This window comes from Cyprinodon tularosa, unplaced genomic scaffold (assembly GCF_016077235.1).
Source record: "Cyprinodon tularosa strain WSP-4 unplaced genomic scaffold, ASM1607723v1 ctg173, whole genome shotgun sequence".
NCBI lineage: Eukaryota > Metazoa > Chordata > Actinopteri > Cyprinodontiformes > Cyprinodontidae > Cyprinodon > Cyprinodon tularosa.
In genome coordinates, this window is record NW_024038559.1 from 792,802 (window position 1) to 817,132 (window position 24,331).

At 38.8% G+C, this 24,331-nt stretch overlaps 1 protein-coding gene across 1 annotated transcript in view; it reads left to right on the forward strand.

The window, feature by feature from the left end:
* syne1a (spectrin repeat containing, nuclear envelope 1a) overlaps positions 1 to 24,331 on the forward strand; it is a 157,311-nt gene that overhangs the window by 101,211 nt on the left and 31,769 nt on the right. Inside the window, exons 90-120 of the mRNA XM_038281639.1 lie at positions 50 to 232; positions 1,668 to 1,811; positions 5,155 to 5,385; positions 7,471 to 7,614; positions 10,590 to 10,703; positions 11,402 to 11,563; positions 11,868 to 12,059; positions 12,155 to 12,328; positions 14,912 to 15,103; positions 15,630 to 15,761; positions 15,864 to 15,964; positions 16,069 to 16,219; positions 16,328 to 16,456; positions 16,586 to 16,759; positions 16,892 to 17,107; positions 17,189 to 17,290; positions 17,383 to 17,502; positions 17,581 to 17,781; positions 17,876 to 18,049; positions 18,171 to 18,302; positions 18,383 to 18,579; positions 19,828 to 19,960; positions 20,064 to 20,246; positions 20,364 to 20,513; positions 20,596 to 20,772; positions 20,865 to 21,020; positions 21,109 to 21,264; positions 21,353 to 21,523; positions 21,604 to 21,737; positions 21,822 to 22,026; positions 23,259 to 23,441. Of these exons, the coding sequence (XP_038137567.1) occupies positions 50 to 232; positions 1,668 to 1,811; positions 5,155 to 5,385; positions 7,471 to 7,614; positions 10,590 to 10,703; positions 11,402 to 11,563; positions 11,868 to 12,059; positions 12,155 to 12,328; positions 14,912 to 15,103; positions 15,630 to 15,761; positions 15,864 to 15,964; positions 16,069 to 16,219; positions 16,328 to 16,456; positions 16,586 to 16,759; positions 16,892 to 17,107; positions 17,189 to 17,290; positions 17,383 to 17,502; positions 17,581 to 17,781; positions 17,876 to 18,049; positions 18,171 to 18,302; positions 18,383 to 18,579; positions 19,828 to 19,960; positions 20,064 to 20,246; positions 20,364 to 20,513; positions 20,596 to 20,772; positions 20,865 to 21,020; positions 21,109 to 21,264; positions 21,353 to 21,523; positions 21,604 to 21,737; positions 21,822 to 22,026; positions 23,259 to 23,441 (5,013 nt within the window). The remainder of the gene's footprint in view (positions 1 to 49; positions 233 to 1,667; positions 1,812 to 5,154; positions 5,386 to 7,470; positions 7,615 to 10,589; positions 10,704 to 11,401; positions 11,564 to 11,867; positions 12,060 to 12,154; positions 12,329 to 14,911; positions 15,104 to 15,629; positions 15,762 to 15,863; positions 15,965 to 16,068; positions 16,220 to 16,327; positions 16,457 to 16,585; positions 16,760 to 16,891; positions 17,108 to 17,188; positions 17,291 to 17,382; positions 17,503 to 17,580; positions 17,782 to 17,875; positions 18,050 to 18,170; positions 18,303 to 18,382; positions 18,580 to 19,827; positions 19,961 to 20,063; positions 20,247 to 20,363; positions 20,514 to 20,595; positions 20,773 to 20,864; positions 21,021 to 21,108; positions 21,265 to 21,352; positions 21,524 to 21,603; positions 21,738 to 21,821; positions 22,027 to 23,258; positions 23,442 to 24,331) is intronic.

Below are 24,331 nucleotides of genomic sequence, written 5' to 3' on the forward strand. Positions count from 1 at the left end.
TCTTTCTTTATTGCACATGTGTAAATGATTCCCATCCTCTCCTTTTAAGCTTCTGCTGGCGGATATGGAGAGCTTCAAACAGCAGGTGGCTTCAGTACAGCAGTGTCAGAGTGCCCTCCGGCTCCCTGAAGAAGTTGTGGCCAGTCTGCCCATCTGCCGCACAGCTCAGTCTCTGCAGCAAGAAGCCAGCCAGCTGCAGCACACCACCATCCAGCAGTGCAACATCCTGCAGGTAGAGGGCAGTACTCATTTCAGGCCTTTGTTCATTTAAAGTTATATTCCATATGATTAGGACAGTGGCTGTTTTATATACATTTAAAGTTAAGAGGTGTTTTTATGTTTTTTTTTTCCGTCTGTATCTCCTCTTAAAAAAACGAGTGCTCTGCAACCCACAATGTTGTCTCTGTAGCGTCTCCACAGGCCTCTCAGGAATGTTTGTTTTCTCTAGAACCTCATCAGGGTAGTGTTTAACTTTAGACCTGTATTAGTTTTTTCTGTCAAACTAATAATATTGGGTTCTTAGAGGTTAAAGCACATTTTTGGAGCAACAGAGGAGAGATTCCTCAGGTGCCATTTTATATCAAATGCATCCTTTTCAAAAGAGTTGAAGCAGTATGTCTTCCATGCTGCTTCCTGTTGTTTTTATACAAAGCTGTTGGGTCCATTTGGGAGTCAGCGTCAATCAAATCTAAAGCTTCTTGATTTTTTTTTTGTTTCATTATAAATTGATTTGTGAAGATTAAAAGAACCAGAACAATAAAAGTTTTTGCATCATGAAATCCCAGAAACACCTAAAACGGTATATTTAAACAATACCCGCAAAAACTATTTTTTTTTATTTCTGCATTTTCAAAACTACAAGTTTCACTAAAAGTTATTGTGATATTTTAGAACAACAAAAAGTAGTAGATCATTGTAAAGTGAAAAAGAAAATCTAAATTTTTTTTTATGAATTGCAAATCTGAAAAGTATGGCGTGCATTTGTATTAATCACCCTTTAACCCTTTAATCAAATACACCTAAATTAGATCTTAGTTTTCTTTTTATTCACAAAGGGTGGCCACATTCAAAGACAAAAGGTCTTCCTATTAAACGCGTTCGAGAGCATACTCTGTTTAAAAGTTGCTGTTCTCATAGCTCATACAAGCTTACTTGAGAAAGGTGAGCTTTAATGACTGTCTAAAACCGTAGCTCACCACAGATATACGCCTGAAAGTGCACATGCACAGAAAAAGATAGCTAACGAGATGAGCATGTATGACAGCCTGCAAAAACATGTCACCAGAATGATTGACAATTAGGTCGACCACTTATTGAGATGATCCACCTGCAAAAAGAACATTCTCTACTACACCTTTAACTGTATATTGGGAGGATGTTATAGGGAACCGCCTCACGTGGGGTCCTTGGCAGCCATAAGAACGTGCCAAAGGCAGCGATCTGCTGCAGGCATGGCCTCAGTAAATCATTCCCCCTGTGAGCCCCAACCCAATGTATCTGATGTATGTGATTAATGGTTTGTAGTAAAACTGAAATCACGATTACAATGTAAATTGTACTTGACAATAAAGAGATTGATTGATTGATTGATTGATTGAATGAACTGTTCAAATTGTTTTTAAGCTGTGTGTCATTAGGATTTATTTTTCATACCTTGCTTTCAACAGGAGGCGGTGGTTCAGTACGAGCAGTATGAACAGGAAGTGAGAAACCTCCAGAGATTAATTGAGGATGCTCACCGCATCATCCAGGACAGGCCGGTTGCCACCAACAACATCCAGGAGCTTCAGGCTCAGATTCACCACCATGAGGTATTTTTTTTCACTTTCCTAATGGCTCTCTGCTCAGTAGACTCAGCTGCAACTGATTACTGTTAAACGTTATTGTAACAACATCCGTGGTAAAGTAATACTTTACCTTATCTTCAAGAAGTTAAGCCTGGACCTAATATATTACTTTAAATCAAAAAAGAGCCAAATACATAGATTTCATGAGCTTTGGGGCATTTAACTCCACTAAATAGCATCAGTATCATCCAGGTATTATTGCATGTTTATTATTTTTCTTTAGCTAATACTATTATTTGAAGGATTTCTTTCTTTTTTTAATTTTCTTAAATTTTTTTTTTATTTTATTTTTTATTTTTTGCAGTTTGAGTATTAAAAACATCTCATATATTACTATATTAGTGCAAAACCCTAAAATCTCAGAGCTTTTAATTTGTCTTAGTATAACAGTTGTCTATTGTTTATTTGCAATAACCTTCTTGGAGGGAGTTTAAGTACAAGATCTTATGTATTTGTTTCTGTTCAGATGCTAAATTTGGTGTTGTTCACCGGGAAGTATGATTTTGTGAGGCATAAATTGTTAAAGCAAAAAAAAAAAAAAAAAGCTGTCAATACCTCTGAGCAGTAATGAGGACTTAGTTTTTTAAGTGTCTCAAGCAGTGAGAATGGTGAAGACAGAGAGAGATGTTTTAGGCTGATCCATCAGCTGAACACTGGAGTAAATGATCGCATAACCCTTTTATAACAGTTACACATTTATTGTTGAGGAGATAAGATTATTTTAAATGGTTTCAGTGGCTGGATGGGATAAAGGTGGATTTCTAGTTATGTACGTTTATGGAGGATAATTAAATAATAAAAAAAATGGAATAAGTATAAAAGGAAGCAGGATAATAGACCAAAATCCCTCTTAATAACAAACACTTAAAAAAATCGAGAAAAAAAAATTGCAAAAAATATCTATATAAACACACAGTTTAAAATAGATACAATAATAAAACCTTAAATACATGGAAGGATGATGTAAATGAAGGCTGTATTATACTGTACATTATAATGTCAGTAATGATGCTTGGTAATGCACTTTAAATCTTGCTTTTTATGTACACCCTGATCCCCGCACCAAATCTGCCTTGTTTCTCCATTTTATAGTAGCATAAAGTATTCTATAGTTGATGCTGTGGGGAAAAATGTAATTTTGTCCAGCTTCATCTAAATATAATAATCCGGTAATTTCTTTTCATGGATTACCAGTCTGTTTTTTGTTTGTCTTTTCTTTTTTTTTTTTTTCAATCAAAGCTTTTAGTAGACTGCATCCCATCTAGCTACAGGGTTTTTCTGTCCCCGTGTTTCTCAGAGTTGCCCTCAGCTACAACCTGAATCACTTTTAAGGATAAGTCAGTAGCTTTCTAAGAGCACTCAGAGAATCCTACAGAATACGAGTCCACGATGGCATGCATAAGTATTCACACCCAACTTTTTGGGATGGTCTTCTTATACAAAGAAACCTCCATGAGTTTTGTTGGAACAGTGATAGACCAAAGCAACATAGTGTTTAGTTGGGAATTTGACTTGCACATTTTTAATGAATAATAATCTCAAAAGTGTGACTCGTCCCCTTTTCACTGGTGGCACATATATAGAAATTAATGCAACCACCTCCATGCAGAAGATTTCAAATTAGTAAACAGAAGATAAAGGGTTACAGCCACACTGTGATATGTCTCAATCGATTTTCTTCCCATTTCCGTTTGCAAAGTAGCTCAACCTCAGTCAGGTTAGAAGAAGAGCATCTGTAAACAGGAAGCCTAAGCCTGTTTTAATGTATGAGGCGTTTTGTGCTGGAAGGTAAAAATTCATCCGAGTCTTTAGTCTTTTGCAGCCTCTCCCAGGTTTTCTTCCAGAATTCCCGTTTAGTTAACTCTATCAATCCTACTATTGACTCTAACAAGCTCCCTTTATGAAGACAAACATCGCCACAGGATGTTGTCACCTTCATTTCTCACACTATGTTGTGTTTGTCTATCACATAAAATCCAAAAGAAGATTGGATTTAAGGAGACTGAGTTTTTAGCAGGAAAAAGGGTTGAAAGTTTCCATGATTATGAATATTTCTTTAAAGCTCTGTCTTGAGTGTTTTGTTTTGTTTTAGTTGTTTCCTTAGAGTTGAAGATCATATAACTGAGAACAGAAAGAGAACTTGAATTGTTTTGCATTTCCTATATTTGTTGCACTAAGTCAAAAAAGTTGAGGCAAAATGACATTAACAGTATCTCAAATAAAACGTATGAGTCAGAGTGGATTAAGTAATCCAGTAATTCTAATTTTAGATCTATTACTGGACATAAGAAACTGACCCAGTGCTGTATTGCTGAAGCATCTCTATTACAATAGAGGAGAATCAATGTTGAGTTTGTAGATGATGACATTCCTTTCTTTCTTTCTTATCTGATGGTGCTTGTGCCCACATACACCCAGGTAGATGGAATCTGAGCTTCTCAAGCATAAAGCTCTTTAAGTTTTTTTAAATATGTGTCTCAAACACTGCAAAGGTAGAGTCAGAATTATGCAGAGAAACAGCTCAAATAAATAAAACACATTTTAACATTCCCTTATTGCATCTGATAGAATTATATCTTCTCTCTATGGTTGATAAAGGATATCTAAAGTGTTCCTGTTACTGCATTCCAGCTGGGTTCTACAGTATAATTATGTCTGTGTTTGATCTTTAAGCTGAGCTTCAACCCTGCTGGCGTTTGGGTCACATGACCCGATTATCTGTGCATTGACCATCTGTGATGCAGTGGGAGGAGGAGCTGTAACTTGAGGCCGAGTCCCCTCTCTCCTTGCAGCTCCCTTTTGTTAACAGGAATCCTCTCCGCCGATAGGTGGAGATGGGAAGCAGCAGGCAAGGGAAGAGGGAGAAGGGGGCGGGGAGCTCAGTGAGTGAGATCACTTCCTGTTCTCACTGCCCTGCCATTTGTGTATATGTGTACAAGAGGGAGTGTCTGAGGGATTTTGAAGTATTTCTGCGAGGGTCTCTGCCTCAACCAAACATCCTGCCTGCTCAGCTTCACCAACCGATCCGAGTCAGACGCCTTTGTGCTGCTCTGATTGGCTCAGAGATGCAGAGAGGGGGGAAAAACTGAGAGAGAGGCAGCACTATTCTCCACTTATCCAGACTGGGAAGCTGAAAGAGTGAGAGGACAGGAGAGAATGTGTCCGGCCAAACTGACTCTTCCTTTCAACAGAATCCTGCTTTAACCCTGACCTCTAGATCCTCTGCTGTGGGCTAAACCTCACTCTCCTGATCCTTGGAGAGGGGGGTTGGTGATGCTCTATTCTCTTCGGGGGGATGTTTTGACAGGAGCTGACTCAAAAGATCCGTGGCTACCAGGAGCAGATCGCCTCACTCCACTCAAAGTGCAAAATGCTGACAGTGAAGGCCAAGCATGCCACCATGCTCCTGACCGTCACTGATGTGGAGGGCCTGTCTGATGGCATGGAGGAGCTGAGCGATGAAGAGCTGGCCGGCGTCGTGGGAAACACTGGCTCAGCTGCTGGCAAACAGCTTCCAGCCCACCCCTCTGTCGTTATGGTGAGTGAGACAGCTGCAGATCAGACATCTTCAAAACACACGCACAACTACATTTTAACTACTTTAAAATGTTATAAAACTAAACTAACCTTTACAGCATCATGACCACCTAAACTGCAGTTTGTAAAGGTACTTTGCTGTTAGTTGGCTTCGTTACGATGCATTAGTTCTTTTAGTGTCTTCAAGTAATCTACTGGTTGACAAGGTGGCATGTCGGCTGCTGCAGAACTCATCAAACTTCTTGTCAATGAAAATAAAAATGAAAACAATTGAGGAGATAATGCTGATTTGTACTGAATCCCATTTCCAAATCTGAAGATCTTCATACTTAGCTGTCAGCCTGAGGTCAAGGGGTAGGCAGAGGGCAAAGGTCAGAGGATTTTTCAGGGGCATACTTTGAGGGAAGAGAAAGGAGCTGTGTACATCTGTGTAAAAATATGCATTTCTTTGTTCCAGTATATATCCATAAAAAGAAATACTTAAGTGAAGTTTTGATACCTCTGATAATTGTGCCATTTGGAAACAAAAAGTTTTCTTTTGAAGATAACAATGAAATATCATGTATAAGTTAATCATTTTCTCTATTGTGAGGAATGCTTTTATTTGAACTATTTATTATTTTAGACAAATTTGATTTCTCTATTTTTATCATTTCTAGCTTTTCTGTGGCTTAAAATAGGAATAAATATAGTGTCAAAGTATTTAATATTTTCACATACTGTCCTACTTTCATAGCTCATGTATGTTTATGTTGGGGTTAGGTTTCAAGGTATATGGCTGAGGTGGAGGTAAACCCTCATGATTTAGCTACTAAGGCTTCTACAAATGATCATCAAAGAAGAAACAAATTATGCAGAATGATTATTTTTTTTCTCTTTTTAAGAAACATTTACTCTTCCACAAACTTTTAATTCAAGTTACTTTTTCCAGCTCGGTCCCTTTCCTGTTTCACTGATACTTTGCTTTTTCTCTTGCTTTTAATCCACGTTAGCTTTCATTACTTTAAAAATTTGAATAATTTTTTTATCCCTCCTGTTTCTTTTCTGCATATTTTCTCAGACGTTCAGATTTGTTTGCTCCTTTGCCTTAACAGAGTTGTTTGTGCATTTAGTCTCTGGCAGCCAGGAAACAGGATGTGACTGAATCTGTGAGCATATGTGAGAAAAAAAATAAAAAAAGACGCAGTGCATGAATGCCTTTAACGCCTGTTACTGTTGGTAACTGGAAGTGCACTTGTGCTGTAGATTTTTTGTTAATGAACATAACTGTGTTGAAATGAGTACATCTTATCTTGAAACGGTTGAAATGCTAGTGCTGCGATCCAGTCTGTTGCTTTTCGTTGCATCATAAAGCCCGGGCAAAACAAAACAAAACAAAAAACTCCTTTGAATTTGCTGATTTCATGAGTCAGTAGGCTTACCGGTACTTTAATACGCTTGGCTCACGTTTCAGCTCTGCCCTCAACTAAAGCATGCAGGCATGCTGCAAACTTTGCTGCTTCTAGGACAACTGCTGCTGCTTTCTTCTCCTCCTCCCTGTTAGCCACTGCAAGCTACACTTTAGGTGTAATGATCAAACTTCTAGTGATTAATGATCATACTTCTGAATCAGACATATGATAGTTTGTTAAAAGAAGAAGCGGCTTCTGTGACTGTGAGGCCGTTAGTCTACAGTATGTGGGTGTGTGGTGAGAACAGTCACTGTGTGTATACCTACAGCATGCGTCAGCTTCCGGATAGAGGCCATTCCTTTACTGGTCTGTATCTTTAGTCATTTCACTGAAATCTGGTGTGTCCACATATGCTACAGTGTTTGATTTCAGTAACAGTAACCTGATCAGATCAGTGGGATATTTGATTATTTGCTTCCTAAATCAATGAGCAAGGTAATTACTCCTTGCAGTCAGCCTAACGTGCTCTACCCTGTTAATTTTTATGCTTTCTCTTTATCTCCCTTTTCATTTTTACCCCCCATCCCCTGTTTGATGTGGTTCTTTTCTTTTGGTTTCCCTCCTCCCTTGCCCTCCCTTTGCATGCTTGTTTCATGTGTTTGTCTCTTGGTGTGCGGTTGTGTATCTGTGGTCAGATGACAGCCGGGCGCTGCCACACGCTCCTCTCCCCCGTGACAGAGGAGTCAGGGGAGGAGGGCACCAACAGCGAGGTCTCCTCTCCCCCTGCCTGCCGCTCCCCCTCTCCGGGGGCTAACGCTGCTGAAATTCCTCTTAACCAGGTACTTGCAAATCCCACCCTGGTAATCCTCATCCCACCCAGCTTCCATTACTGACTGACCACCATCTGTTTCAGATGCCACCGCAGAAACGTTTAAAACCTCTTTAGGATCAAAATTGTGCAAATACCAATTGTAACTCATTAACCCAGCATTCTATCAAAAAAGCACAGTGTTTTACTTTTTTAAAAGAACATTAAAGCTAAAACTTTTTAAAGTGAAGTTAGGTACTTAGTATCTTAGTTGGTTTGTATTAAGGTTGAAGCAAACCTCTTGCCATAAAGGAATAAAGACCAAAACAGTCTTCTATCATCTTAAAACTATTGCAATCTCAAAAACATCATAACAGATGATGAAAACGTCACTTTATCAACTTTTAAACTGTGCATTTAACAGATATTGATGTAGAAGCTTGTGATTATTTACATGGGAAATAAGGGTTTGCGGCAGTGAGTCAACAGTTATCTTCTGGTGTGAAATGCACATAGAATAGAGCAAAGAGTTTTAGTTGAAAGAACTACCTAATAGAAAAGTTATTAAACTTAAAAAAGTTCTTAAGTATACACTTAAACCTTTAGGATACTTTTATATCCTGCACTGCAAGTTTCTTACAACCGCATTATATGTTTTTACCTCATTACCTGTTTTACAAAGGAAGATAAGTAATAGTGCCCTGCCTCCTAAGTGTAAATAATCACCTGCTTTTTGACCAAAGAAAATATGACAGCAGGTTCAATCAGACTATGGATAGGATATATAGGATAGGATAGGATATATAGGATAGGATATATAAGATAGGAGATAGGATAGGATATATAGGATAGTACAGGATATATAGGATAGGATATATAGGATAGGATATATAAGATAGGACAGGATATATAGGATAGTACAGGATATAGTAAGGATAGGATATATAGAATAGTACAGGATATATAGGATAGGATATATAGGATAGGATATATAAGATAGGAGATAGGATAGGATATATAGGATAGTACAGGATATATAGGATAGGATATATAGGATAGGATATATAAGATAGGACAGGATATATAGGATAGTACAGGATATATTAAGGATAGGATATATAGAATAGTACAGGATATATAGGATAGGATATATAGAATAGTACAGGATATATAGGATAGGATATATAGGATAGGATCAGATATATAGGATAGTACAGGATAAATAGTAAGGATAGGGTATATAGGATAGTACAGGATATATAGGATAGGATATGATAGGCTATATAAGATAGGATAGGATAGGATATATAGGTTAGGATATATAGGATAGCATAGGATATATAGGATAGGATATATAGGTTAGGATACATAGGATAGCATAGGATATATAGGATAGGATATATCGGAGAGGATAGGATGTATAGGATAGGATATATAGGATAGGATATATAGGATAGGATATATAAGATAGGATATGATATATAGGATGGATATATAGGATAGGATAGGATATAGAAGATAGGATATGATATATAGGATGGATATATAGGATAGGATATATAAGATAGGATATATAGGATGGGATATATAGGATAGGATATATAAGATAGGATATATAGGATGGGATATATAGGATAGGATATATAAGATAGGATATATAGGATGGGATATATAGGATAGGATATATAAGATAGGATATGATATGTAGGATAGGCTATATAGGGTAGGATAGGATATATAGGATTGGAAAGGATAAAAATATCACATCTGCAATAAAGCATTACTGCTTTATATTGCTGGAAAACAGAAGATAAGGTTGTTAAGGTTGATAGTACTAAAATATTTTGGCTGTAGAGGATTTCAGTCGTCTGATTTGATCTGGTTAGAATCTCTTTTTCAGTCTGGACATTTTTGCCTGAATGCATCGTTCTTCCTGAGGGCACAGGGGTGACGCTACCTTTCCTGTTTTTGAGATTGTATTTGTTTTAAGAGTTTAAGACATCTACTTTGGCTTGGTCCCTTTCTGACTGGCCTTCACTGTCCAGCTCATCTCAGTTTTTTCTAAATAAACACATAGAAAGAAAAAATCAGCTGTAGATACGATATAACTTGCTTATAACCTTTTACCACAACCTTCATTTTGAAAAATGTTATTGTACTTTTAATATTTATGTAACTCTCTAAAGTAATTGCAACAAGTTGCTTGTTTTTAATCAAACTTTATTGCTGGGTTATAAAATGAGGAATATAGGAACCCTGAACATGTGACTACCTAAGGTGTGCTTTTGTTATGTATCCCATCCTTTTCCCTCCTCCACAACCCAACATCCATCCACACTGCAGTGGATGTTTGATTCAGCCAAATATGATCTGCTGTCTGTGTTTTATCCCTATTAACATTGTGTTTTATATCCCTTTCGCCCAATTATTAATATATTATTTCGCTCCTGGGTTTTGCTGTAACAAGATTCAAAATCCATACCCAATATGTCCTTAGGACGACTTTGTACTATTTTCGTCTGTCATTATCTGTAATATTCAGGTAGTGAGAATTTACTGAACCCAGCCTATAAGGTTAATGATAAGCCAGCAGGCAATTTGGAAAGTAACAGCATGAGAGTGTTGTGAGTGTAACCTATTTTAATGAGCCCTTCGCAGGAAGCTGTGGTCCACACCAAAGAAGAGACACAGATTTACCTCATGTTATGTAAGAATGCTGTCCCTGTTTGTCCTTAAATTTCATTTGGATTACTGCATTCCTGATCTAGTAACTGGTAAACTGAGTTTAGTTAGGTTTTGACTTCATCCTCCCAGAGAACTAGACCTGAAGAGATTTTTATAGGTTGAAAACTTTACTTACCCTTTCAAGCTGATCAGATGTGTTTTAGGCATATTAAACATGTCAAATATATACATATGTCTTTATTAAAGGGACATGTTATAGTAAACATAAAACCAAATTTTTTCTTGTATAACAGCTGCGCTTGCTTTGTCATTGTGCCACAGGGTCGGGGGGGCCTAAACAGAGTGCCGCTCCAGGATCTGTACGACCCCTCGATGGAGACGGGTGCTGCTAACTTGGACGACCTGCAGAGATCCTGGGAAACACTGAAGAATGTGGTATGTCAACATTTCAGCCTTATAAATACAAATATAGACACTACTATTTCTTCTTCTGTGCCACAAACAGGTAATATAGTTCAACTAATCTACTTGCATAACTATGGAGCCAGAAGAAAAAGCATAACTCAAGTGACGGCATATATTACGGACCTACCAATGAGTCTATTCAGACTCTCCTGTCACTAAATAAGGTTTCTCATCAGATGTATGGCAAATGATTCTTGAAACTAAACTAAGATCAGACCAAAATTGAGGGACCTTCCTGCAGAAGTTTTTAAGAAATGCACATATTTTAACAGTATATCTGACTGTTCACATAAACTACGGTAAGTAGAAATGACGCATTTGTTTTTAAATTATCTAGTAACTTTTATTTTTATTCATCAGTCGTCAGCTCTGTTTCTTTAGTGTAGAAACATCTTAAGTGATGAGGTGAGCTTTACAAGCTGAAATGGCTACAAAGTTTCCCCAAATCTATGGTAAAAGCTCTGATGAGCAGTTGAAAACTAATGGAAGTGGAAAAGACAAACAGATTGAAAGCCCATCTTGGTCAACAAACACAATGTTTATAGAAAGCATTTGAGCTCAAGTTATTTAATAACAAGGAAAAATATAAATATTTATGGATTTTTTTCACTTATACAAAGGTCATTTTTTCTTTACTTAATCCTAAAATGATTGGCTTTCTGTTGCAGATAAGCGAGAAGCAGAAGAGCCTGTATGAAGCCCTGGAGAGGCAGCAACACTATCAGGAATCCCTACAGTCCATTTCTACCAAGATGGAGTCCATCGAAGGGGCGTTGAACGAAAGCCTTGAACCTAGCAAGACCCCTGAGAGCCAAATGGCAGCCCACCAGGTCAGTCAGGAATATTTGTGAAGCTGGATTCACGTGTTAGTTAAAATCATTGTAGAATCAGGATATAGCCAGTGCTCTGTGAAACTGAACTGATACTCCACTTGGACGGGTAACGGTTGCACAGACTGCATGGCATCATTATTCATTGCTATGCCAACATCACAGCTACAGCAGACAGTCTCCTATTCTAACACTGCTAATGCGCAGTTTGAGCAAACCGTCTCCCACAGCTTTCCCACTATCCTCATTCCCTTCATTAATTCCCCTCAGTCTCTCAGATTCTCACATTTCACCATCTGCTCAGGCCCTTATGGATGAGATCCTGATGCTTCAGGATGAGATTGCTGAGCTGCGGACCTGTTTCTCTGAGGAACTGGCTGACTGTGGAGATGGGAAGGCTGGGGATCAAATGGCCCTGCGGTCCACTCTAACTGTACTGGGAGAAAGGATGGCCACTATTCGCATGAAGGCATCCGGAAAACGGCAGCTACTGGAGGTAGGAAACAAAAAAACCTTCCTGTCTGTAGATAAATATATATATTTGTGTCAACACATTGAAATCTAATGTGTTTGATGTTTTGACCTGTGAAGGAGAAACTGAGTGAACAGCTTGAGGAGCAGAGACAGGAGCAGGCACTGCAGCGGTACCACAGTGAGGCAGAGGAGCTGGACCACTGGCTGCTCAGCACTCGTGCAACACTCAGTTCTGCCCTTCAGCCCCAAAATGAAGACTTGGACATGGAGGAGCAGCTCATTGACTGTCAGGTCAGATTTGACTTCTGTCCTTTTAAAACCCCCACTTTTTTTGCCAAAGTGGAAAAATCTTTACCTATTTTATTAAGGGTTTGGGGGATTATTCTCCTTTTTTTTCCTTTCTAATTTTCCATCTTTCCTTAATGGAGTAAAGTATTTTCATTCAGGCCTACGTCTATTTGAGAGTGAACTGTAGTCAGATAAACCGTCTGACTTCACTGCTCCAGGAATAGCATCTTTCCATTGTTTCATTCTCTGGGAATGATGTTAGAGTCCAACCTAAACTACTATTTTAACAGAACTTTCTCCAAATAAGAACAATGTATGAGCTCTGCTGAGCATTTCTCCTTTTCTAATTCATGTTTCTCTGGTAATGAAACAATGACAATTAGGATGCCGCTTTTTCTTTACATTGATTTCACCCGAAATGTTTAATATTCCAGTATAAAAAACCTTTAACCATGTTTCCTCCAAATACTATTGATTTTATTTTGTATGGACTATAAAATCGTATCGGCACATGATAAGTACAATACCCGAATTTTCTGTCTTTATCTGCATCTTAAATTTAGTTTAAATCAGTCATTTATACAGATTGATTAGAATAAAGAAGAGAACAATATTTAACATGTAACGTGACTTTGTGAGACTTGTAGAGGAGGCATGATGTTATTTATGAGATGCTGAAAAGAGGGTTGAATGCATAACTCAATGGCATCCTAAGAAAATATTATTTTAAAAGTCTAAGGCAAAAAATTCTGATGATTTATCCAGTGAAAAGAAATTAAGGAGACATTTTATTTTAATGCAGTAGCTTGAAGACAGGCCTCCTCAAAGACTTAAGAGTCATGGAGTGAGCTTAGTCTGCCTGTAACTCCAGTCAGTGGGAAATAGCTGCTTGTGACAGAAGGTTTAATGCATAGTTTAAGAATCTGTCTGTATTTAAGTAGAAGGGTAATTTTTTTTCCTAGACTTAACCAAATATATAGTGATATTGAATAATTAAACAACAAAAACCTTTAGACAACATGACACAATCTCTTTCTATGTCTTATTTATTAGCTTCTGATTGAAATACGGCCACACAAGATTTAACAAAGAGTCACATTTCCATTAAATGCAACATTGCATTAGTTTATTCTATTTCATTAACATTAACTAGAGAAAGTATTGCCTCTTGGAAAATGTTCTGCTGATTGTTGTAGCCATCTCGCCATTCTCTTCTGTTGTTTTAAAACCATCTTCTCCCTTCTTCTCCTCTTTATCTAAGTTTTTGCCAGTGGGTTGTTTTTCTTCTAAACCGACAACTTGGACTGTAACTCATTACCCGCCTAAGGGACTTTAATTATACACCTGGAAAAAATGTTAATCTAAATAAGTAATTTTTTCTGAAAATAAGTTAAATTGAGAAGGTAAATGAGACACTTTGCTAATGGAACAAGACACTTTATATTTAAGATAATAAAAATGAATTAATTTTTTATTTCAAGTGCATATTATCTAATGATCTCATTTTAAGAGTAATAATACTCATTCCATTGGCAGATCATCTTATTTACCTACTCAAATTAAGGGTAAATACACTTAATATAAGAAATTTTAATGTACAGATATTGTTTTAGTGGGTAAAGAGAAAACCATTTTGTATCCTGGCTCATATTATTGAATCTGTGTCAGAGAAGTGTGTTGATCTTGATTATTTGCTTAAAACCATCAAAAGGAACATTTATGATTCATATATATCTTTCTTACTTCTCCTGCTTTTGTTTGTTTTTAGAGGTTTTATACTGATCGATCACAGGTTCCTGAGCAAAATATTTAGAGGAAATTAGGATCAGCATTATTTTTTTGAAGTTAAACCTTCTTTTTCTTGACAGACCTCAGTTTAAAATGTGTATACTTTGCATATTATGCATGTATAATGCATGAGACAATTGTGAGCTTCAACAAAAGCATTGCTGTTCTGCAGCTGAGGCTAAAGGCATCAACATTTTAAAGTGTGCTGTGCAGTAGAGAATGACTAAGCTGATTATAGCTCGCATATATCCCCTGCAGTGCTCAGTTTCAGAGGTCTGAAAAACATCCATATTAGAACTGATCCTGAATATAATAAGGCATAAGAGTAAAAGGAATACGATGGTGGAACCATAATTTAATCCAGTTATATAAAGTGTTTTTTGTTTTTTTTTTATAGAACATGTTGAATGTCTGCTACATAATAGTGAACTGCAATATAAACCTAGACATTAAAAACGTTTTGCATTTTTTTGTTCATATATTTTCATGTCTATTTATTATACTTTGTGTCTGAACTCAAACACTTTATTTATTTTAAACAAACTGTTTTGATATGAACTATTTTCCCCTGACTCCAAACAATACTTAGTTTGACAGAATACTAAGAAAAACTCAAATATATATTGAAATGTGTCTTTTTATTCCAGTTGTTTGTACTTTCAGTGTTTGGAATTAGAAAAGATGGGCTCTCTTGTCACATCCGCTGATGATTTAAGTGAGGGGCTGTAAGAAAAGCCCTAGCAGATTTCTTTAGATGAGATTGCTGCATGTTGTTGACTAAAACAATTGTGCTTTCAGAACATGCTCTTTGAGATCGAGCAGAAGGTTTCCTACCTCTCAGAGCTGTCCGTCCACAGTGAAAGCTTGCTCTTGGAGGGTCGTGCCGAAACTAAGGAAGAGGCGGAGCAGCTGACCCTCAAACTGCGCTCCCTCAAAGATAGCTTGATGGAGCTGCAGCAGATGCTGCAGGACAAACAGGTGGACATCCAGGTGAGATCATTAGTTGTATGTTCTACTTGACCTGCTTTCCTACTCCTACTTTGGCTTTTTCCTTGTGCTCAGCTGCCTTTCAATGAGCTGGGTCACACGGTCAATGGTTGCATTGTGCAAAATGCTCCAAAGGTCATTCATTCTTCTCATACAAGTCCACTGTTTCCCTCCATGGAACAACAGCTGCTTGTGTTTCGTAGTGTGCCTTAAACAATACTATGCTAACTCATAACGTGCAAACACCAAATGCAAACCATCAAGTCTGTTTTCTTTGGGGAAACACCTTTGTTTCAGTCCTGCATTTAGAAACCCTCCACGAAAAAATTCTAATCAGCAAATTACAACCATAAATAACCAAGACTATTTTGAAGTGTTATTCCTGGTTTTACTTGGTAAATATTTTCATAAAATATTTTTTTTCAAATGTGCTAGTGGTATTTCTTCCTAACACTATAACAATTTTTTACAATTGGAGTCTGATTTTATGAAACCAATTTACCCTAAGATACCCCCCTCCCTGTCCTAGGGATCTCTACAGGAGCAGGAGGACAGTGAGCCGGACTCGTCTCTATCCCAGAGTCCAAATGTCCAGGACTGGTTGTCTCAGGCCCGCTCAACACGCTCTCAGCAACACAACGACAACCTACAGAGACAGAGGGTAAAAGCAATACCGATCAAAGCTGCTTTCTTTGAAACTTCCAGAGAATCAATTTGATTCTAGAAACAAAATTAAACTTTGAACTCATCTGATATTTCTCAGGAGCTGCAGGAGCAAGTGGAAAAACAGAGGAAGCTGCTGCAGTCTGTAGCCAGTGTTGGGGAGGAGTTACTTAATCAACATGGGACGTGTAATGGAGACAGGTGCTTTGATTAATTACGTACATATTCCTTGGTAAACATGTGTAAAAAAAAAAAAAAAACATTTCCCAAACTTTTTGCACTTGGTAAAAACCTTCTTTCTGTAGTGAGGAGTCTGTGCCTGGTGGAGTGCTGCTGGAGACGGAAACCTTGTCTCCGCTGGACCAACTGAGGCAAAGATGGGAAAACCTCAATAAAGATCAGAGCACAAAGCTCCAGCTCTCCCTCAGCTCCCTGGAACAGGACCAACTCAGTCCGGTATGCATGTCAGGCACCGTGGCTTTTCTAACTTTGGTGGTATTTTGAAAATGTAACTTGTTTTGAAAAGGCAATGGATTGTTTTAAAATTTGTGCATCTGTGTCCAGGTCCTTCACCGGTCCCGTCTGTCCAGTCCAAACGTAGTTTTCAGGAGTGAGGCTCCCGCCCAAGACCCTGGGTCTCCTAGATCATTGTTTGAAGCCTGCTGTAGAAATCTGGAAAGAATCAGAGAGGAGGTAAGCCTCTAATATTTCTATGTTTTTCTTTTTCTACTTTAGATCTCTGTGGATAATTTCTCTCTACAAAAAAAAAAAAAGGAATAAGCCACTCCTAAAGTACATCCCCACCTTTATTTTCCACCACAGGCAGCGGGCAGTGAGAGTAAACTGGCAGCATCATTTGGATCGGAAAGAGTGCAGCAGGATCTGTTTGCTGCAGTATCAGCGGCCTCCTCCTGGTTAGATTCAGCAGAGAATCAAATGCTCTCTGGTCCCGTCCTGCTGTCTGAGGATACAGAGTCTCAACTTACTAACCTTGAGGTAGATAGAAAAATAATACATGCAGCCAGACAACATTTAATGTCCTACATGAATGTCTTAATCTGCACACCAGAATGCAATAAAATGACATCCCGAAAACTGATGTTTTTTTTGTTTTTTATTTCTGTTCAGGCTCTGAGTAAGCAGCTAAAGGAGATAACAAGAGAGGTGAATGTGTGCAGAGATCTGCTGGGCTTAGGAACAGGCCGGCTGTGTGGAGGAGAAGAGCAGGCCCTGATGGAGGACACGCTGGAAGGCTTGCAGGAGAGAATGGGCCTCCTGCACTCTGCTTTAGAACAACATTGTGAAAACATGAGAGACACCCTGCAGGAACACTCTGCTTTCCAGGTCTCTAGCACCGCAACACTGCATGGCATCTCATATTTGCATTGCTAATATTTAACACATTTTCTGTTTTGTGTTTTTCAGAATGAGCTAAGGATGCTGTTCACAGGCCTGACTGAAAGCAAACATCAGTTACTTCAAAAGATGGCTGGAACAACAGACCGACCTGCATCCAAACAGTTAGAGGTACTTTCCAATCAGATCTACTGTGGGGTGTTGGAAAAAAGCAGCACACTTTTATGAAAATCTGTCCACTCAACGTTTTGTGTCCCTTGCAGGCATTGTCTGAGGTGGAGGAGAGCCTCAGAGAGCTTGAACAAAAGGTGACGGAGCTAAGAGTCAGAGCAGAGGGACTCCGACCAGACCAAACCTCCAACCAGGAGCTCCTGAAACTACAAGTAAGGACTTTATTCTACTTATTTTTATTTTGTTTACCACAGGTTTCCACCTGGAATTAACCTGTTTTATATTTCAAGGATGCCTATGAGGAGCTGGTGCTCCTGGTGGGCTCCAGGCGGAGCAGCCTGAACCACAGCTTGTCTCTGAAGGCCCAGTATGAGGCTGCTCTTCGTGATCTCACCGACCTGATCGACACTGCTCAGGACAAGATGGCTGCTGACCAGAAGATGACCGTCCTTTCTGTCATTGAGGTCCAGATGCTGCTCGACAAACACAAAGTAAGAAAAAAAAAACATTTTAAATTCTAAAGTTCTCCTTATTAGTATATTTTTTTATAAAAAGACCTTTAAAACGTGTTTTTTTTTTCAATAGGAGTTTTTTCAGGGACTGGAATGTCATATGATCCTCACCCAGACGTTCTATGCAAAAGTGTCCAGTCTGGTTGCACACAGGGAGAGCCAAGTGCTGGAGGAGACCATGGCTTTAGCTCACAATGTGTTAAAACAAGCCCACAGGAGGGGAGTGGAGCTAGAGGGCATTTTAGAGGTGAGAGTCATGGCACATTTTTAGAAGCTGGGAAGTGAGGATACCACACAGGTGTGTGATTGTAAAGGGGAAAAAAAGAAAAAAAACATCATCCTACTTTTTTCTCCCATCTCTACATCAGTCCTGGAGCAGCCTCATGCAAGATTACCAGGGTCTGTGCAGACAGCTGGATGCTGTAGAGTCTAGCATCCCAGCTGTGGGTCTTGTTGAGGAGACAGAGGAGAGACTTCATGAGAGAATCGGTCTCTATCAGGTAGGTTTGTTTATGCACTTTCAGAACAGTGTCTGCAGCCTGCATCTGACTGTTTAACTGACCTCCTGAGTCTTTTATAGCGCCTTAAAGCGAGCCTCACAGAACATCAGCCTCAGCTGTACCAGGTTCTGGAGGAGGGGAAGAGGCTCCTTCTGTCGGTCAGCTGCTCTGACTTGGAGAACCAGCTCACACAGCTGGGGGAACACTGGCTCTCCTCCACTACTAAAGTTAACAAAGAACTGCATCGCCTCGACTCCACGCTCAAACACTGGAGCAGGTCTGGATCTGTTATCATACTATTTTAGAATTCTTTAGTTTTAAAGTAAAGCTGTTTATAGTGGCTTGGAAAAGTATTCATATCTGTTGAGCCTGTTTTTCACATTTCAACACAAACATCATAGATTTTTTAACTCAGTTTTTATGTTGCAGAGAAACAAAAGAAAAAAACTCAAAGTGTGGCATACATTTGTGTTCACCATTATTTCTTTATCATCACCTGGCCAACACATCTGCCAACTATACTAATTTGTTTTCATCTGTTATCAGACATGATTTATTTGTTTAACAGAAGAAAAAAAGTTGTATATTTAAATATAGACACTATTAACTTTGTGAAAACATCTGCTATCTGTTCATTCTTTTTATTCTGGTTGGATTCTTAGCATCTCATCCATAATTTATAACAGAAACCTATGCACTCAGCCACACTAACAACCCACCTCCATTCAATAAACAGTGGATTCTTTTAGCTTTTTACCTGAAGGATGGATTAAAGAATCCTAGGAAAAAGATGTCCACAGCATGATGCTGCCACCACTGTGTTTAATGTACAGAACAGTGAAGAAATAAATGCAAGAGGAGCTTAATATGACCCCTGAATTTAAAGACTTCATAAAGGAAAGACAGCCAATGTTATTTATTTTATTTGCTGCACTAGTGGCTCGTTTTTTTCGACAGTAGGCTGACAGGACAGGGGGTATGAGAGAGGGGAAGAGACATGTGGCAAAGGACCACAGGTCGGAATCGAGGACTAAGGCCTCGATGTGTTAAAGAAAAAAAACACAAGCGCAAAATTTACTTAAACTTTGACAAGACAAGTAGAGCCTTTCCCATGCTGTCAAAAAGCTTGAGATTTTAAGAGTACAAAAGTGTCAGTGATGTGTGGCGTTTAAATTCTATCACACATTGTTTTGCATCTATTACACAGTACAAATGTTGGCCTCGTGGCAAAAAATAAGCCTGACTTCTTATGATTTGCTTTATACAATAGCCTTTGGTTTCGATTTTATTAATACCAGAATAAACAAGGCTCAATACAAATAGAACCAAACATTTTAGATTTCTTTTTGGACCGGATATTAAAAACCATTTTCCTTCCACAGATGAGCTCTAGTTTGTCTTGGTTTATCACATGCCCAAAATAAAATTAGGTTTATGATTGTAAAACAACCAAAAGTTCAAGGGGTACAAATAAGCCTGATGAGTGTTTCCTTTAATTTTTTCTTTGTTTGTTTGTACATTAAAGGTATCAGAGGGAATCAGCAGAGCTGAGGCACTGGCTGCAATCTGCCCTCGACAGGCTAGAGTTCTGGACAACCCAGTCAGTGACGGTACCTCAGGAGTTGGAGACTGTTAGAGACCATCTCTGTGCCTTCCTGGTCAGTTAGGTTCCCACATCACAACCGAAAACATCTGTCCCTCTACCAAACGTTTAGACAAATCTGGCTGAAATCCATTTTGGTTGTTTGTAAACTCTTGTAGGAGTTTTCCAAAGAGGTGGATGCTAAATCCTCACTACGTTCGTCTGTGCTGAGCACCGGCAACCGGCTTATGCGACTGAAAAGAGTGGACACTGCTGGTCTGAGGACAGCGATGGGCCAAGTAGACATTCAGTGGGCCGAGCTGCTCACTCGTATCCCCGTAGTGCAAGAGAAGCTCCATCAGGTCTGAGCATAGTTATATTACAGTGGACGGATTTTATTTCTAGTGTGATTCCAAGTTTCCTGCTCTGTGTCTTTGTTTTTTGCATTCCTACCAACTCTGTCTTCTTATGCGTCTTAGTTGCAAATGGAGAAGCTTGCATCAAGACATGCTATCACAGAGCTGATGAGCTGGATTACTCTGATGGAGACTATCATAGATGAAGATCAGGATAAGATCATAGGGACTGTAGGCTCAGATGTGGTCAAGAACTTCTTGCAGAAGTACAAGGTAAATAACTACTTTTATACCTACTTAAACTCATCCAGTTCTTTTTATTTTAATCTCATGATGTCTCATCTTAATCTTGCAGGGTTTCCGCATAGATCTGACCTGTAAGCAGTTGACTGTTGACTTTGTAAACCAGTCGGTGCTGCAGATCAGCAGTCAGGACGTGGAAGGAAAGCGGAGTGACAAAACGGACTTTGCTGAGAAGTTGGGAGCTATGAACAGAAGATGGCAGATACTGCAGGGGCTCATTGCTGAAAAGGTACAGTAATGTTCATCTATAGGAAGAATATTCTGCTCTGGATCTAATATCTCATATATAGGTTTTAAAATGTGGTTTGGATTGTATTTTAGATTCAGATATTGGAAGGACTATTGGAAAGTTGGCTAGAGCATGAAAATGGCGTTCAGGCTTTGAAAACCTGGCTCACGCTTCAGGAGGAGAAGTTAAAGAAGAAACACAGGATAGAGGATGTAGCATCAGTGCAGAATGCACTCAAAGACTGTCAGGTTGGTGCACTGAGCTCCTATTGCACCAGACGAAATGTATTTTAAAAAAAGGTTTGAAGGTTGTTTAAAGAGCTGATTATTGTTACAGGAGTGGGAGCAGCTAGTGAAAGAAAAAGAGAAGGATCTAGAAAGGGCAGAGGAAAGAGGAAACGCTCTCATTAAGGATAAGAAAGGAGATGCCTGTTGTGTTGTCAAGGAAACCCTTAAAGGGCTGCACCAGTCCTGGGCTAATGTGGACCAAAAGGTAAGCTTCTTTTATATCCTGTTGTCTCATTTATCAGTTTCTTAACATTTCCAACGTCTCTTTAAACCTGTTACTGTTTCCTCATAAGGTTGGTCAGATAAAGGTGAATTTGCGGTCGGTTTTGGAGCAGTGGATTCTGTACCAGCGAGCTTCAGAGGAGATTAATGGTTACCTGATGGAGGGGAGATATTCTGTGTCCAGGCTGCACCTCCTTAAAGGGTCTCTAGAGGCGGTGCAGCAGCAGGTGGAAAGTCTGGAGGTAAGGACGACAGGCGATAAAAATGAAAAAGTGAAATATCCCAGTTACAAATCTTTTTTTTTTTCATGCATACATCACAGAACCTGCAGGAGGATATGGATAAACAGGAGAGCAGTTTCAGAAAGTTTGGATCCATTACACACCAGCTGCTGAAAGAGAGTCACCCATCTGTAGCTGAAACGCTCAACAGAGCACTCCAGGAAGTTAATGCCAGGTAATAATAAAAAAAAAAAATCAATCTAGATGTTCTTATACCAAAGCCATATTTTGACCTCATCTCCTCTACTGTCTGTTTAAGGTGGAATCATCTCCTTGAGCAGATCTCAGAGCAGCTGAGGGGCAGTAAGTCCTTGCTGGGACTGTGGCAACGCCACAGGTTGTTGTACTGCCAGTGTGTGAAAGCAGTTCAGAAGCAGGAGGAACGTGCAGATCGTCTGCTAAGGAGCGCCTCTGACAGGGAAATCACAGAGGAGGAGAGCAGCACCTGGATAAAAGGTTGCGACGTAAGTCAAGCAAGAAGAAGACACTGCTGTTCACCTAGCTGGTAAAAAAAAAGGTTTTAGCTGTGCATTAACCTCAGTTTAACCTCTAAGCTTCTTTGCCGAACTTTAGTCAATTATGGTTAAACATCAAACATGGTTAGGCTTTAAAACAATATCTTAAGCTGTAAAATCTCACAGAGATCTGACTAATAAAAAAATAGGCAAATTGTATGCAAACTGAAGCCAAAACTGACGCCTCCGCACCTACAATGACAGCTCTGTCAAGGTGAGCATTCATCAAATAACATTGAAGGTCAACCTGAACACGGCTTTCCCAGCGTAAAACATGACGGTGGCAGCATAGTGCTGTGGGGATAGCTTTCTTCAGCAGAGAAAGGGAAGCTGAAGGGAAATCTGGAAGAAAAAACTGATAGAAGCTGCAAAAGACTTAAAAACTGCTCAATGTTTAAATCCAAGCAGAAGAGCTATTCTAAACGTACGACCAGTCATTGTTTAGAGAGTTTTCCCAAAAGTGCAGTGTATGGTTAAGGGAGAGTTGAACACAAACCACATGCAAGATTTATAAAAATTGTGTTTATAGCAAAAAAAAAACAAAAAACTGTAAAAACGAGGCATCAGTTCCTTTCCTCATTATAACTCATTGTTGGCCTGTCATATAAAATACTAACTGAATTTTTTTGCTTTAATCAGAAAATATGAATAAACTTAAGGTTTATGAAAATTTGCTTAACAGTGTTTGAGTTGGACATTTTTTCCTCCTCTGTCCCTCCTCTGCTAAGAATCAGGATGAGGCTCCTAAAAATCTTTTCAGCTCACTGAGAGTCTGCACAAAGCCTTTATGCCTGCAAATGAAAGCTAAATTATAGCCTATTCCTCTGCCTTGTTTGAATGTAAACTCCCGGCCCAATCAGCACAAAAGCTCCTTTACACTGAGGCTACAAAGGGAAAGACAAGCCTGTGATTTACACTACAGGGATCCCACAGCATCATGCTGGGCGTGTCTGAGCGTCATGTCACAGTCTTAATTGTCTGAGAGAGGATCACTGACGCAGACCGTTGCTAGACACAGTAGCAAAGAATTTAATGCTGCTGTTTAAAGCTTTTCCAAAAGCCAACCAAAAAAAAAGCATTTTAATGCCATACTTAAATTCAAATTTTTGGGATCTGAGAGGGTTTTCCTACCTAACACCTCGCCACTCCTTTTTTTCCCCCCCTCTTATATTCTATTGCAGGATTGCCTGAATGACCAAAACTCAGTACAGCAGTTGCTTGAACAGCTGCAGGCATTAGAGGAGCAGCTGAAGAGCCAAGTCGACGCCTCCTCCTCTGCATCCCTCAGATCTGACCATCTGCAGCTCTCTCACCGCCTGGCAGTGCTGGAGCACGCCCTGCACAGGCAACAAGAAGTACTGCAGGTGGGTTAGCAGAGATCAGGGGCGTTTCCTGGACCTGGGAACATTGGGGGGGCTGAGCCCACATCCTAGGAGGGGGATCTCTGGGAGTTTAACTGGGAAAAGTGACTTTTTATTGAAGCCTTCTTGTTTGAAGCTAAATATAGTATAGTATAATATAGTTAAATAATGCAATATGTAATATGTCATTATGTATAAACATCTACATAATTAGACTTAACCTGTAAATATCAGATCAAGAGATTGCAGATTGTTGTCTTACACCCTGCATGCATTTCAAACACCCTGCATGTATCTCAAATTAAGACTAATATAACCAGCTTATTACAGCTAAATTATATTTTTTTTATTTTGAGTGTCTAGTTTCTCTACTTCTATTATTCAAGAAAAAGACTAAATAATATAATTATTCAGGGCTAACTACCGTAATATAATTTTTTTTTCCAATTTTAGCTATTTTGAGGCTAATGCAAAACCTGCAGAGGTCTTTGTTTAAAGAAACATATAGAAAATAAAATTGATAAACAAAAGATAAAGTTTCATGTTAAACCAGTTCCATCCATTACATGCACTTGAGTTGTTTTAATCATTCCATGATTGCAATCCTGTCTTACAATGCCATGGCAATCGTGAACTTTATCTAAAAAAAAATCCCTAATCATTTTTATGACAATACAGGAAACCAACATTCTAATTCAATGGAACAAAAAGAGGGATTACAATTTAGAAATATTCAGAAATTTTCCAAGAAGGTCTATGTGGTTTTTCATTCTTTTTATACCAAGAACCAGTAAGATAAATAAATTTTAATTTTGTTTATAATATAGGGATTTGTGTGGAATTTGGTAAAAAATTAAATAAAATCCTGGAGCCTGACAAAACATTCTGCAGAT